We start from the raw sequence: 17252 nt of genomic DNA, 5'->3' as shown, positions 1-17252 counted from the left end.
AATCAACAACTCAGACTCATAAAGGATATAAGATGAAAATATAGTTCAAGACGAGATCGCATTAATCCAAATATTTTAATACGCAGAGCAGGAGTAAAGCACGTGAAGCGTTCCTTGATGGTGAGAGTCCTTTCCCGTGATGAAATCTGACTGGGTTCTCTGTGTACACCCGATAATCCCCCTTTTCTTCACCGACTTCACTCAACTCCCTTCCCCTTAACTCCAAACTCCGTGCTCACTCTCCAACAACGCCCTATTTCTCTGATGCTTCTTCTCGTTTTCTTAAATTTATCTTTCTCAGATTAGCTACACTCTCACTCCCTTTGCATATGTAATATGTAAACGGCTCCTTATATAATTAATTGTTAACAAAACTTTTCTCATATTCCAATTACGAATGTATAACAGCATCAGTCGTAATCAACATTTCATGCTTTGACTTGTCATACATACAGAACCATGACTCCCAGGTCTAACCCAGACGGCTATCGACCTCTGGCTCACAACATGCCGATACATAAATATCACTGCCAAGGTAAGTGAATCACTCCGTGACCTCAACATCCTCAACACAAACATGTACAGAAAAGATTGCAGCATCCAAGATGTCAGTGAAAGCCTGAATCTTAGTTTTGACCCAGGAAAGCCGTAATCCAAGCGGCTCCGACTCCTCATTCAGCACGTCGAGGGCTTCCAAAAGCATATCCAGACGCTCCACAAAGATGACTGCATCATCTGTGAAATCAAGGTCAAAGATCTTGACATTCCCACATGATACACCGCAGCTTGATCTCTCTGACATCCACCCCAGAATCCAGACCATACAAGTGCTGAAAGATGTGGGGGCCAGTACACACAACTGAGGAACTCCAGTTATAACACGAAATAAGTCAGAGATGGTATCACCACAATCTCACAGCACTCTCAGTACCAGAGTATATTTCAGACATCAGATTGATCAGTTTGGTAGCACCTCAAAAAGATCAAGAATCCTCCAGAGGGCATCCCGATTCACTGAATCAAACGCTTTACAGAGATAAATATAGGCTGCAAGCAGCCTATGCCGACATTCTCGTCTGCATTCGGTGAGGACTTGAAGAACAAGGATATGGTGAATCGTTCACCTCTTTAGAGGAAAGCCTGATTGCTCTTGTTCTCAAGAAGATGGTGGTGAACCTCATCAATAATTATCCGAGCAAAGCCTTGCCCGGCACCGAGAGCAGCATCACCCCTGGGTAGTTGTTGCAGTCCGAGCACTCACCCTTCCCTTTCCAGAGAGGAACAACAAGGCCACTCTTCCAGTCAGTTGGGATGATGCTTGTGTTCCACACAGAGCACAGAACTGCATGCAATGACAGGAGTACAGCATTTCCACCAGACTTGAGAAGTTCAGCATGGATGCCAGAAATCCCAGGAGGTTTACCCATTTCAACCGATTCGTCGCAGCCTGTGTTTTCACAAACAAAGGTGGATCACAGTTGATTGGAGGGTCAGCAATAGTGATAGTCACACCCCTGATGTGCAATTCAACAGCCGGTGGATCAGCCTAGTACAGCCGGTCAAAGTAATCGTCCCTGCGGGCCTTCACCTCAGACTCCTCTGTCAAGAGCCCACCACCCTCCGCTCTAACTGCAGTACACCGAGGGATGGGTTTGGAGGAACACAATGCACAAATTCCCCAGTAAGCAGAATCACTTGACCACAGGTGATGCTCCACCCCCTCACAGCTTCCTTGCATGTAGGCCTCCTTGTCCACCCTCAGCACAGACACAGTTTTACACCTCAACTCTCTGAACAACCCAGCTCTGCCATTAAGCCTGGTGCTGCGACTCTGGTAAATGGTATCCAGTGTCTCTTGAGAGACAAAATTCTTCTTCGCCCTTAAGTGAGTTCCAAGACATCCTCCGGCAACATTAAAGATGGTAGTCTTGAAGACACTCCACAACTCTTCAGGATTCCTCAAAGCACCCAGACCCCCCAAATCCCCACTCAGTCTGTTTGCAAACTCCTCAGCTACCATCTCATCTTTGAGCTTGCCAACATCCTGCCTAGGCTGGGATGGTACCATTCTCCCGGACTTTAGCTGCATCTTCAGAGTTGCTACAACTAGTTTGTGGTCGGTATTGAACAACTGAGCACTCCGGTTGATCCTGCAGTTCTGGATTATCCTCCAGCAACCATCAACGAGCACATGGTCAATCTCCTTTGCCAAACCAAGTCCTGCAATGAGCCTCTGGAATATCAAGTCCAGCTATGAGCTTGTGGGCGCTGAAACCATGAACCAGCCACCCAAAGTCTATGACTTCTTGCAAAGTCAAGGAACTTCGTGCTATTCACAGTTCACAGTTCCTGACCCATGGGGACCAACACATGTCTCATAACCATTTCTATCAGTTCCAGTCAATGCATTGATATCTCTCAAGACTAGAAGAATATCTTGCTTGGGGCACCGATCAACTACAGACTTGACCGCAGTATAGAATGCCTCTTTCAAGGTTAGATCATTCACCTCAGTCAAAGCATATACAGACACCAGGGAAACGACACCCAGAGTGATGAATCCTTCGTCATATAATACGCTCGTTGACTGGTGATACCTCAATTATCATGGGAGTCAGCTTATTGGACACAGCTACAGCAACTCCTTGGGCATGGTAATATCATAGCGACCAGCCCAGTAGTCGGTGTAACCACCCGCCAATATCTAACCACTATCGTCTCCAAAACTCAGAGTGTGTTGCAATTCCGATGTTCAAATACTGGAGCTCAGATGATAGCAGAGACAGGTGATCATCTTCCATTAAGGACAGGACATTACAGGCATGCACCTGAAGGGACTGCCTCAGTTTAACCTGAGGAGACCACCGTCTGTTGGATGACACCTCAGGACCACACTGACACACACCACCACAATCCAACCCAAGAAGGTTACCCCATGCTTTTCCTCCTATCATCAAATAATGAGGTCCTGAAAATTTTGCCCCAATCCCATCATCTGGTGAGCTGTCCTGTGAAGGCAAGCTGCACAGGAGGTACTCCCACAGATTGGATTTTCAGTTTTTGTTGAGTTTTTTTTAATGTGTTTTGTAGAATGAAGTGTTTTTTTAATGTGTTTTGCGGTGTTTGGAGTACAAATCCTATCTCCAACATTTTAGGGAGAGGTCCCCAACCGCAGGAGGACATCCTCGTACACAGTTGGGCATCAGATATGGATGGCCATTTGCTCACAAGGAGCTCCTCCACCCTTTGAGAGGTTTTGCTTTTAATCCTGATGGGTGTCCATATACTTACTGATGGTGTCCATAATGCTGCTGGGTGGTCAGTCTGATGAAGCTCATTTTAATGACATTGTCAGAGGGGCAGGAGACAAAAATATACGAGGAATACATTTTAACAAGCTGATTTATATCAAAGGGGTCAAATTTTTATCATCAAATATAAATGTTTGCTTTCCCATTATTACATGTGGATTAAACTTTCCTTACTGACATACTGTATAATATGGTCTATCTTTTAAAAAATCATTGTTCGAAGGCAAGACGATTAACTTCATGAATCTACCCTTAATCAACTTAACAACTGTTTTCGATGGAGCACAAGGCCCGATTGATTGTGATAGTATGAAAATTGAATCATGGGTGGTTGTACGAACATATCGACCTTCGTGAACACTGGTAATTCACAAATCTTTCATCAAAAATAAATAAACCATTCATGGTACTTGTAGGTACATTTGACCTTTTTCATCAGGGCATGAGTGGCTCTCCAAGAGAACATGACGTGCTTGTGTGCGGAAGGGTTTTTCAGGAAGACGATTCGACGGGCTCTTTCATGAAGCAGCATGTGTCCAAAATCGATGAATTCTGGTGACATTTGCAGCAGCTGTACAAAGGATGAGAACATGCAGATGGATCCAGGAAAATTCCACATGTCACTCAAGATTCATGATTGAGGGATGTCTTGGAAAAGAAAAGCTTGATAATCCAAAACATTTCATTTTTTAAAAAAGTTGATTTTGTGTTGGAAATAACATTGCAAGAAAACAACTTCTTAAGATATCATTGTGATATCTACTACAATACATTGGAATCATTTCACTAAATGTAGATCAATATGTTTATCACAACAGGTTGTCTCAAAAGATGGATATACACGGATTGTCAAGGTTGTGCAGGACACTACTGAACTCACATCGAGTGCACTCATCATATTGCTGCAACCTCACAGTCCCAGACACACAACACGGCCTTTACAGACTTGCTGGATGTCGGACAGGGACATTTAGAAACATCAGGCTAGTTTAATATCAATTACAAGTATATTGGTTAGTCGATTTTGTTATTCTGTCTGTCTGTTTGTCTGTCTGTCTGTTTATTGCCAAAAGGTCGCAATTTTAACCAGATCTTCACGAAACTTCACCACATGGTAGAGTTTGTCATAAGGAAGAAACCTATTGTTTTTGAGGTCAAAACGTCAATATAGGCCCAAGGTCAACAACTTAAGTGGTATTTCTAAAATCCTCAATTTTCATCTCATTGAGTTGAAACTTGAAGAGGATTTATATTTCAGGTCACTGAATTCAACCACCAATTATTTTCAAGATCAATATCAGCCAAAAGCTCAACATTGGCCGAATTTCTAAAATTGTCAATTTCTATCCAATTGACTTGAAATTTGAAGAGGAATTGCATATTTGGTCATTGAATTCAATCACCAATTATGTTTGAGGTCAAATTTGTTTTATGGATTTTGCAAGTATCGTGCTCAGCACGACGTCTTCTTCTCGTTAAATTCTGGAATCCTTCGGATTTCGGCAATTATGTTAGTTGGTTGTGTGTGTCATTCTGTGTGTCTGTCTGTCTGTTTGTTTGTGTGTTTGTTTGTGTGTTTGTTTGTTTACCCTGTAGCAGCCACACCATTTCAGCGATCATGACCAAACTGGGTACAGACGTCGGCCATGGTCCAACTTAGACACCTGTCGTTTTTGGCTGAATCTAGGTCAAGGGTCAAGGGTCAAGGTCACCGAAAAACCGAAATTCTTATTTTCGCAATAACGTCCGCTAAAATGGTCGTATCGACTTCAAACCAAATCCAAAATGTGCATCTTCCAATTCTGCATCCAACCATATGTCTCATTGGGGTGTCACACCAACACCCTTCTTCGCGGTCAGGGATCGAATGTCGGGGGGGGGGGTCGGGTCAAAAATTTCAAATTGCGATAAAAACGCCATTTCAAGTCCGATTGACTTCCAAGTTATGATCATGACCAAACCAAGTGCTTTAACTCATTAAACAGTAGCACTAGCGACTTATAAGAACCAAATTGATATCCAGGTTTTGTTTTTTCAGAGATCATGGAGATATGACAAAGTTATTCCGGCAATTCCTTTCTCAACGAGCAATTTCATTTGTTTGTTTGTGTGCAGGATATCTCAAAAAGTTGTGAACGGATTCGGATGAAACTTGGTGGACAGGTTAGGTGTGTGACAAGGATGAATCGATTCGATTTTGGTGAAGATCCGAATCCGGATCCGGTCACGAGTTTAATTTAATTTTTAAAGTGATTCCTCACCATTGAGAGAAAGTACTGTATGGCATGATGTTTCAAAAATGTATTGGGCCGGATATGTTCTCATGGATCAGGCATTACGTGGTGGAGGTATGCGCTCTACTGAGTACCCTTCTAGCTTTTCATTACTTCCTGTCAGGTGGTGTGTTGGAACGGTGAGACGTCGACGGTTTTATGCCGATGATTCGACATGGAACCAATTGGTTGTTTTATATGACTGTGTAATGTTTGTCGAAGCGAGATATTTACGCTAAAAGTCGAATAAAGTGGAAAAATGAGTCTTAACTTGTGGAGAAAGGTCAGGGTTTGAGATTTTTCACTCGGTTTGAGATTGTGGAGAATGGTCAGGATTGAAAGGTCAGGGAGAAAGAGGGAGGGAGAGGGGGGAGGGGAGAAAGGAGGTAGAGGGGGAGGGGAGAAAGAGGAAGGGAGAGGGGGAGGGGAGAAAGAGGGAGGGGGAGGGGAGAAAGAGGGAGGGGGAGGGGAGAAAGAGGGAGGGGGAGGGGAGAAAGAGGGAGGGGAGGGGAGGAGGAGAGGGGAGGGGGAAGAGGGGGGAGGGAGAGGGGAGGGGAGAAAGAGGGAGGGAGAGGGGAGAAAGAGGGAGGGAGAGGGGAGAAAGAGGGAGGGAGAGGGGGGAGAAAGAGGGAGGGAGAGGGGGAGGGGAGAAAGAGGAGGGAGAGGGGAGGGGAGAAAGAGGAGGGAGAGGGGAGGGGAGAAAGATGGAGTGAGAGAGGGGAGGGAGAGGGGGAGGGGAGGCAGAGAGGGTGGAGATGGAGAAGGGGACAGCGAGAATGGGGAAGAGGTGGGGAGAGTGACACCTCACCAGAGAGAGTGAGAGTGAGAGAGAGAGAGATATGGGAGGAGAGTGCAGCATTTTATTAGGAGGGGGGGAGTGAGGAGGGGCCAGAGTGAGAGAAAATGGTGGGGGGGGGGAAGAGAAAAAAGAGACAGGTGAGGGGTGGAGGTGAGGTTCCCAAAGAGAATGATGTGCGACACTTAATGACCGAACACGAAAAAAAATAAAAAATAAAAATAAAAAAAACCTGTCAGAACAGCTGTACACACAATGACACAACAGAGTTTGTAAAGTAATCCACTGGCACATCTGCAAAAACTTTGATATTCCAGTTCCAGAAAATTTGTGGGAAAATGAACCAAGAGCAATCACTGATAACACTGAAGTAACTACTGCTCACGTACAACCTTATGATCCCATCAGGCGTGAACATCGAAAACAAAGTATTGTGACCAGATATCACACTTCGGCACAAAAATAAAAACAAGAGAAGAAGGCATTGCTAATTGAGGTGTTAATACTGGTGATTTTGGACTAAACGATGCAGAAATCAAGAAAATGACCAAATACCAAGAACTCAAGCATGAAGTGAAAAGATCCTGAAGCTGAAGAATGCTAAAGTTGTACCAGTGATGAAGAAGAACCACACAAGATATTAATCACCATCCCTGGGAATATCACTACAAACAAACTACAGTTGGAAGCCGTCCCGGGCTCAGTAACGATCCTGAAAGAGAGCCCTCGGCACAAAACTTTGAAAACAGAAAACTTCACAACTTGGTCCATGAATCATGACCCCTTACCCTAATGAAGGTGATACTCTGAGCCTACTCTGGGAGGACTCCATTCCACATTCTGAAACCCACAGATGTAGATACCAATTAACAACGCAAAAAAAAACACACACACACACACACACACACACACACACACACACACACACACACACACACACACACACACACACACACACACACACACACACCAAGTTCCATTATGGTAAAACAGTTTATATACATACACACATGCGCATATGTACACACGCATAAAATACATAAAAACGACAAACACAAAGATGTACCTTTAAACAGAGTTCTTTGAAAGAGGAATTCAAGTGGGAAACTCGGAGGACACTCGGTAGAGCGCATACCTCCGCCACGTCATACCTGATCCACGAGATCATTTCAGGCCCAATACATCTGTGAAATATCATGCTATCTATCCAGTACTATATCATTTTTGAGCTCTATCTCTCAATGGTGAAGAATCACTTTAAAAATTAAATAATTCTTGTATCCAGATTTGGATTCGGATCTTCACCAAAATCGAATCAATTCGTCGTGGTCACGCTGCCAACATGTCCACCAAGTTTCATCCGAATCTATCCCCAACTTTTTGAGATATCGTGCTTTATATCATTTTGGGCCCGATCTCTCAATGGTGAAGAATCACTTTAAAAAATTATCAGATTCGGATCTTCACCAAAATTGAATTAATTCTTTCTTGTCACACACGCAACCTATCCACCAAGTTTTGGCTGGATCCGTCCACAACTTTTAGAGATATCGTGCTATATATAATTTTTGTCCCGATCTCCTAATGGTGAAGAATCACTTAAAAAAACTTCTAGTAGCCGGATCCAGATCTTCACCAAAATCCAATCTGTTCGTCCGTGTCACACATGGAACCCGTCCACAAAATTTCATCCAGATCCGTCCACAACTTTTTGAGATATCGTGGACACAAACAGACAGAAAGGGGTGAAAACAAAACCTCGTTCACCTTCAGTGGCGGAGGTAATTAGCACAATTCAATTGAAAAATATATCAAGGAACAGAACACAAAATATCAATCCATGCTTTATGCCTTCACAACCAGATCATGGCAACCACGTGGTCAGATGGACCTTTTTGTTTTTGTTATTGTTGTGGATATCAGAATTGGATCTAACTAATGCACACAACATCCAGGTCCTCAGAGAGTTATATCCATAACTGCATGTTCAGAATCGACCCATCCCCTTGTCTGGTGGGATTCTAACTCTGATGCATTGGAGAAGGGTAAAGAATAGATCCCCTTTCTTTCTTATGGGATAACCTTTTCCTCTTTACAACATGTTCGTGCACACGAGATATAACCGTGAGCCCAATGTAGACAGACTCATTCTATTCCATTTTCATTAGGTTGCACTGGCTTGGAAATGGACCATTTATTTACACTTTGGACTTACAGGGCATTTGATGAAACACACCACAAGCTTTTTCTGGACAGTTTATTCTGATGGTCAAACACGGCTGTGGATTATTTACTTCAGGTATCCACCTTTTTCCATTGATGTTCGATACCCACCACTCTTTCACAGACGTTTGACATCCACCTTTTTCCATCGACGCCCGATTCCCCGTTCGGCAACTCCATGGACGCTGGCTGGCTGCTGCTCGTGTCGGGCTGAATGGGGAGGTGATGGTTGCCGTTGACGTTTTGTGAGCGCTTCACCTTTTCACTAGGTTGTTCTGGCAAATGGCTGCTGTTTGCCGTTCGTCCAACACCCTGTACATGGCATCGTGAGCCAGGCCTGTGTTAATTGGGAATTGCATCTTGTTTGATGGTGGGGAAGGAATGATTGCGGGGGTTGACGGTTGGAGGTCACGTGCAGCGATGCACCAATAGGCAAGCTGGATTTGGCTGAAATCTGCTTGAGGCTCCACCCACACTGGTCGCCCATAAAATGGACAAGAGAACCGCCTTCCTGACAGTTGGTTACGGTTGGTGACAGCACCTGACGGTTGCTGGCAGCTTGTGACGGTTCCTTACAGCTCGTGCCCATTGGTTACAGCTCCTTACAGCCATGGGTGTCGATTGCTTTTGAAAAGTGGGGGGGACATTGCATGTCCAGACCACGAAGCCCACTTCGTGCCGGCGTGGACACAGCAAGTCTATCCTTGCAAATTCTTGATTTTATACGCTCGTTGACAAGCTGCCTTCTGATCACACAAAACCCATAAATTAATCTGACCATCTTTTTATCAAATGTAAGCAGACGGAGCGAAATTAATTAAACACATTTCAAAGTTTCAAGTGTCAATATATATATATATATATATATATAAATATATATATATATATATATATATATATATATATATATATATATATATATATATATATATATATATATATATATATATATATATATATATATATATATACATATATATATATATATGTATATGTATATATATGTATATATATATATATGTATATATATATATATATACACACACGTGTATATATATGTATACTATCGGTACCCGTGCACATGCATGGGATAGCAGTACAACATAGCTGGTAGTAGACGACAGACCGTACACGGGGAATGACAAAAATACGCATTGTGCAAAATGCAAGTGGTACTATGGAACGCCAAGACTTCCAAAACATTGTCGGCATGTCCGCTAAGTGCCACAGCAATTTCATAGGGATCGTGTGAGGCGAGCCGAGTTTTTAGTGTGCAAGCTTGGTATTATATATATATATACACATACATATATATATATATATATATATATATATATATATATATATATATATATATATATATATATATATAAATAATTGTTTATCAAGCCTCCTTCTCACGACCCTTGAACTGATTCACTAAACATATACTGAAAACTAGACTGACATACAAATTGATATTACACGAGTACGGTCAACTTACCTTAAAACTTGCCAAAAAATATGAACCCTCTTGTCTGCCTATCCAGTTAAAAACTTTGTAGCAATGTGTTGGGGGTAAAGTGGAGTCAGACGATCTCGGTGAACATGACAGATCATATGCCTGGTGTTGGCTTAATGGTTAAGGTAGTGGGCTTGGGATCCTAGGGTCCTGAGTTCAAATCCCGCTCAGCTGTTGAATTAACACCAGGTGGGGTTGACTCTGCCTGTCATCCTTCCGAGGTCGGCAAAATGAGTGCCAGCATGCTGGTATACTGTGTCGGAGTGGCGACCCGTCCAGGATTGTTCCCAATAGCCAAGGAGACTGCTTCGGCGGCACCAACGCTCTGCACAGAGTATGGTCCTAATGGATGGATGGATGACAGATCATGAGATGGTTGAGGCATTGTTGGGTCATTGTGGAACGTAACCAAGTCTTCATACGTCTGAGTGCGCTGAATGACCGTTCAGCTTCGCATGAACTTGCTGGGGAAACCAATAGAAGCCTAAGCAAACGTTCTACCTGTGGGAACATTCGATGGATTTCCGGCACCATGTCTACAAATATGTTACGGTAATCCTCAACAGATGAACCACTGAACTGGTTATGAAAGAAGCCAAGTTCTTGCTCTAGGGAATCCGACAGTTCGGGATATTTGCGGACTATTTGTGGTTTGAATGACCCAGACAAGAGCATTTCACCCAAGTCCCTATACACCATGAGGTCGGTTGATGTGAAGCACTCGTTCAAGTTCTCGGATGCGCTGTCGATGACTTTGAAAAATTCAACTCTGTATACCTCCTCTGCAGAATTGGCAGTGTATTCCTGCGTGCCTCCATCAAGTCTCTTCGGAAGCTTGCGCTTACGAGGGAGGGTCACTGGATCTAGTTGGCACTGCTGGAGCTTCTGTTGCGCTTCTTCAAAAACCTCCTTAAACGTCTAGTCGGTACGGAGAGATTGGAGATTCTGTGCAGTTACCTTTGCAGCAGTAAGCATACCAGAGACGGTAACTTGTGAACCCTGAAGTGCCTGATTGAGGTATTCAAGGGATTGGAGAACGGGCAATGATGCAAACAGACCGAGAACACACTTTCCTGATGAAAGACAGCTTCGAATACCGTTGGCTCGCGATGCCGTGTTCATACCAAAGTCATCACTTGCTTGTTGAAGGGCATCCAGTACCGCTTCATAGTTATCCAATATCGATTTCACGGCAGGAGCACGAGTTAACCAACGTGTCGGGCAAATTGGCCTCAGGCATGTAAGGCAAGGAGTGTCAGCATCGTCAGCGTGGATATTCAAGTACAGATGCTTGAATTTTCCAGAGTTGTAGATGTTGCTGAGTACCTCGACATAATCAAGGGCGTCTCTTATGAACGGTGCAGTTTGTAGGGCTTTGGATGTAATGAGTTGGGTGACATGAGCTCCACAGTGAACATAATTGGCCAGCGGTTGGAGTTTTTTTAGCTGTGCTTGACAGCCCTTGTACTTTCCAGACATGTTGCTTGCCCCATCGTAAGTCTGCGCTCTAAGGTGTTCAATAGGGAGTTGACGCCGAATTAGGACATCCTGAAGCATCTTACAAACTGATACTCCTGTTGTTGATGATACTTGGTAGAGGCCGATGAGATCTTCTTGAACATCAAAGGAATCCATCACATAGCGCACACACACCGACTCCTGCTCATTACCCTGAATATCTTGCGTTCCATCAGTTCCGAGTCCAAACTGAGTGGACATTTCATTCATGTTACTGCAGATATTTCTGAGGATGGCATGACTCATCAACTGTAGAATTTCGTTCTGAATTTCTCCACTTGTGAACGTCGTCTTCCTTGACAGCCACGTCTTGAGGTTTACATCATCCTCGGCCCGCAACTGTAAGAGCATTTTGAAATTCCCTTCAGAGGCATCCTTCCCACGAATTGCAAAACCTTGTCGGGCTAGATATTGCAGTGAGGTGATAATCTTCAGAAATGCTGACCGTGCAGATCTTTGCTCTTCTAGCAGTTTGCTGCTCAGCTGCACATCGACACCAGGTTGACTTCTGCGACATTTCAGATTTTCAGAGGCAAGCCTATGTGTGTTTGATCGTTCGTGTTGTCTGAAATTTCCTGTAGCCTTTTTCCAGTTCCGAAAGCCCTTTGAGACAAATGCGTCTTCTGCACAGCGGGCAAGTTCGGTAAGTTTTTCACGTGAAGCATCCGTACAGGTGTGACAGAGTACACCGCCGATGCTCTGATCAAAATGAAGCCACGGAAAATCTTTGAACCACTGTTGTTGAAACTTCAACTTTTGGTTTGGCAGTATTTGGACTGGGATACAACTGGCATCATGAGGTTGAAAAGGCTGATCTGGGAAATTAGGCCGAGTACTCGCACATGCACCCTTTTCTGCTATCTTCTCCTTTGAATCGTCCACCTCTTTCTGGGAACTTGATTGCTCCAGGAGAGTGGTCAGGGATGTGCTACTTGATGCTGTCGCGAAAAACTTTCTGATATCCATCTCCTCTATGAAACGAGAAGGGAATTACATTTCAGTTGAATAAATTTTGACATGTGAATTATAAGGGTTATTTTTGCGTAACAGGGCATTTTTAAGGTCAACATACTTTTGGCTAGGTCACTACTCCTCCAGGCACAATGTTGACATGTGATAAGCTTTGCGTAGCACATGTGTTACGAAAAGAGCGCTGATACGAGTTCAGTTCTTAATTTAGCATCTGAGTTCCCAATTTATCATTCCATTACTCGCTTCGTTCCCGGCTACGCGCTTATTACTTTTATTACTTTTGGTTAGGGTCAGATACCCTGGTATTTCATTACCTGGGATTATCAATATTCATAATTATATTTAATCTGCATTTAATTAACCAATGAGCTAAAGTTGAGTGAGATGATTATGATATTATTGGTTCATAGTTAGCGTCATCATTAAAGATTGTGTTCTTGATTTGCATGCCATCAAAAGGGTTCACCAAAGGAATGAGCTAAAATCAGTTGTAATGTGAACATTTATGTAATTCTTTACCTCTCACAAACCACGAGACCAGGAGACGAGGGATTAAGATCTGTTGCCGTCCGGACGTGCACTCTCTTCTTTCCAATTATTGTACATAGTTTGTTGATTTGTAAATACGATCATCATTTCCACTAGTGCGTGCCCGTACATGCAAAAAAAAAACAAAAAAAAAACACAACTTTGAAACCGCGTGCCTTTGTTTAAGTATAGTGCGTGCCCGTACATTTTGTTTAAGTATAGTGCGTGCCCGTACGTTTTGTTTAAGTATAGTGCGTGCCCGTACGTTTTGTTTAAGTATAGTGCGTGCCCGTACGTTTTGTTTAAGTATAGTGCGTGCCCGTACATTTTGTTTAAGTATAGTGCGCGCCCGTACATTTTGTTTAAGTATAGTGCGTGCCCGTACATTTTGTTTAAGTAAAGTGCGTGCCCGTACATTTTGTTTAAGTATAGTGCGTGCCCGTACGTTTTGTTTAAGTATAGTGCGTGCCCGTACGTTTTGTTTAAGTATAGTGCGTGCCCGTACGTTTTGTTTAAGTATAGTGCGTGCCCGTACGTTTTGTTTAAGTATAGTGCGTGCCCGTACATTTTGTTTAAGTATAGTGCGTGCCCGTACGTTTTGTTTAAGTATAGTGCGTGCCCGTATGTTTTGTTTAAGTATAGTGCGTGCCCGTACATTTTGTTTAAGTATAGTGCGTGCCCGTACATTTTGTTTAAGTATAGTGCGTGCCCGTACATTTTGTTTATGTAAAGTGCGTGCCCGTACATTTTGTTTAAGTATAGTGCGTGCCCGTACGTTTTGTTTAAGTATAGTGCGATATAAGTTAGAAAGGTGAAATAAACCATTTTGGTCGCGAAAGGAGCCCAGAACCGTTGCGGGGTCGACATGGTGAAGAAGAAGCTCACAATCCTCTTTATTTTCAACACCGCATTTAAAATCTCTAATTTAATCATTCTAAATCACACAGTTTAATGAGACACCTTATTCTGTCGGTCTATCCTTTGTCTTTGTCCTCGTGCAAACGGAAAATTATTCGGATGATGGCGAAAGAGAAATTCCTTCCGGAACGTTATTTTTCCGAGTAAAAATTGCAAGCCGCGGCTAAGCTACTAAGCTTAAGCCTTTTTTAATCGGATTTTCGAGGTAATCTCATTACTACCCTATAGATACTGTATAATCCGAGAACAGAATTCAAAAATAATTTTCTGTTCGTTTGTCCGAACCGCTTAGGTGAATTTTGCATATTTTTCAACAGCAACCTTTTAAAATCTATAATTCAATCCTCATAAGTCCAACGACCGAATGATACCTCTCGTTTTGTAAGTCTATACCTCCCCTAAGTCCAAGTACCGATGAAAAAATGATTTACATTAACCGCCGCAAAAGCGAGTGAATCAGCGCATTTTATTTTATGTTTCCCAAGTATTCAAAGCTAATTTAGTCAAAATACCCACTTTCCTTCGATTTTCAACGTTGGGATTTAGGCCACTGTTATCGACTGCGAAATATGAAAACAGAATTACAAAATATCTTTCCGTTCGTTCGTGTGAGCCGGTAGAGTGAGACCGCGTCATCCTGCAAAAGCTCCACCATCTCAATCAGCATACCAGACCGCAAAATCTTTTATTGGCTTATAACTCGACGGTGCAAAGTCACAAAAATTAAACACACCCATCATCGTGCAGGTAATAATATCAGGCATCCGGCGATACAAGTTAGAAAGGTGAAATAAACTATTTTGGTCACTAAAGGGGCCCCGAGCCTTTGCGGCCTAACACTATCCGAGGCGTGGCGCTCCGCCCATGAAGCCACGATTTCTTTAAACACTCATAAAATGACGATACAAAGTCCGACAACGTCCCAACATACCTCAAAATGTCCAGGTCACGTTCCCTGTTAGTGGGTGAACAATCCAACGCTTGGCGAATTCTGCTTCGCAATGATAGGAAGAGCCGAGATTGAAGGATCAAAAAGCGACATCGCTATGGACGCTTGGCCGGTGGGAGACCATGGCTTGGGAAGCACGGTTTCTCAATGTTGAATTGTTAACCTATCATCTTTAATAGACCAATAAAACTAACGGTTCTTTTTCTTTTGTTGTTTTTGGCAAAAAGTAAAGATCCAGAGAGGCTCTGTATTGGGCAACCCCCAGCCCTCTATTTACGTGAAATGGTTTGATCCAACTCCCAAAGCCAAAGCAGACGCGAAGGGCTTGCGAGTACGGAGACCATAACTTGGGAACCACTTGTCCGATTAATTTCAAACCTTGAAAAGGCACATCCTCGGGTCCCCAACAATATACCTGGCAAGTTTCAAGTAGATCGGACCAGTGGTTGTCGAGAAACAGCGGTCGCAGACAAACATGCCCACAGACAAACATGCACACAGAGATTACTGAAATTATAGAGATTTAAAAATTTATTCTTGTATTTGAGGAGCATCTCAGCCTAGTTGTACTAGAGCAGCTCGTTTTGTGTTACGTAACTTACGTTCAATGAAAAAAGTGGGGGGGAGGGACAATCTAAATGTTGTCCCCCCCCCTTGATAAAAAGTGGGGGGGGGACATGTCCCCCCCCCCGTCTCCCACCAATCGACGCCCATACTTACAGCTCCTGACCATTGGTTGCAGTTGGTGACAGCACCTGACAGCTGGTGACAGTTCCTTACATCTCCTGCCGGTTAGTTACAGTTGGTGATATCTCCTGACCATTGATTATGGTTGGTGATCGCTCCTGACAGTTGCTGATAGTTCCTGATGGTTCCTTACAGCTCCTGCCCATTGGTTCCAGCTCCTTACAGCTCCTGCCCATTCGTTACAGCTCCTGACCATTGGTTAGTTCCTTACAGCTACTGACGGTTGCTGGCAGCTGGTGACTGTTCCTTACAGCTCCTGCCCATTGGTTACAGCTCCTTTCAGCTCCTGACCATTGGTTGCAGTTGGTGACAGCACCTGACAGTTGGTGACAGTTCCTTACAGCTCCTGACCAGTGGTTACAGTTGGTGATAGCTCCTGACAGTTGCTGATAGCTCCAGACGGTTCCTTACAGCTCCTGTACATTGGTTACAGCTTCTTACATCTCCTGCCCATTGGTTACAGCTCCTGACCATTGGTTACAGTTGGTGACAGCTCCTGACCGTTGTTGGCAGCTGGTGACCGTTCCTTGCAGCTCATGATAGCGCCTGACGGTTGGTGACAAGTTGGTGGGATATTTATACAAGCTTACATCTGACTTTGCCCCTCCAGCCCTCTCCTACCGTTGCCCTCCCCAAGCCACCCCACATGTGCATTCCTCAAGAAATCCTCACCTGCTCAGACTCCTAAAGTCCTGGTTGGTTGTTCACCTGCATTCATTTGTCCCCAAACTTATTCTGCAAAATGTGGAATCTTCTCCCTGATTGCGTGCGTCCTCATGCATGACCATCCCTGCACAACCCCACACCCTTTGGTAGTTTATAAATCTGCCACCCTTTACCGTTTTATACCTTTATGAGCCCTGACCATTCCATAAAGAAAAACAAAAACCATATTCAGCATACAGCAATACCTGGCAAGGACGCATCCACACTGGAACCATCGGTTTCACTGTTGCTGCCTCCTTGTACACCTGAGTCTCCATATCTGCCAGGATGTTCTCATCGTAGCCAACACAACAAAGGCTGATATTCACAGCATCCACACCTTCTATGCACACTTTTACATCCACCTGGTAGGAGCCATGTCATCATGAGTACATGTGTTGGGTAGTGATGAATAAGTGCCTTGTCTTCAGGTTTGAAATAACAAATTGCAACCAAAGAAGCGAGAGAGAGAGAGAGAGAGAGAGAGAGAGAGAGAGAGAGAGAGAGAGAGAGAGAGAGAGAGAGAGAGTGTGAGAGAGAGTGGGAGAGAGAGTGGGAGAGAGAGGGGAGAGAGAGGGGAGAGAGAGGGGGAGAGAGAGGGGGAGAGAGAGAGGGGAGAGAGAGAGGGGAGAGAGAGAGAGAGAGAGAGAGGGGAGGGAGAGAGAGAGAGAGAGAGAGAGAGAGAGAGAGAGAGAGAGAGAGAGAGAGAGAGAGAGAGAGAGAGAGAGAGAGAGAGAGAGAGAGAGAGAGAGAGAGAGAGAGAGAGAGGGGAGAGAGAGGGGGAGAGAGAGGGGAGAGAGAGGGGGAGAGA

The 17252-nt window shown here is 43.8% G+C and overlaps 1 protein-coding gene across 1 annotated transcript in view; it reads right to left on the bottom strand.

Annotated features, from left to right (window-relative positions):
* Positions 1-17252, bottom strand: part of LOC147020895 (cilia- and flagella-associated protein 65-like) — a 123322-nt gene that overhangs the window by 42081 nt on the left and 63989 nt on the right. The window contains exon 6 of the mRNA XM_085893544.1: positions 3739-3882. Within this exon, the coding sequence (XP_085749670.1) occupies positions 3739-3882 (144 nt within the window). The remainder of the gene's footprint in view (positions 1-3738; positions 3883-17252) is intronic.

This window comes from Eptatretus burgeri, chromosome 8 (assembly GCF_056783735.1).
Source record: "Eptatretus burgeri isolate ZD-2024b chromosome 8, Ebu_testis_v1, whole genome shotgun sequence".
NCBI lineage: Eukaryota > Metazoa > Chordata > Myxini > Myxiniformes > Myxinidae > Eptatretus > Eptatretus burgeri.
Note: the sequence above shows the minus strand (reverse complement) of the source record. Positions and strands in the feature narration are given on the sequence as shown.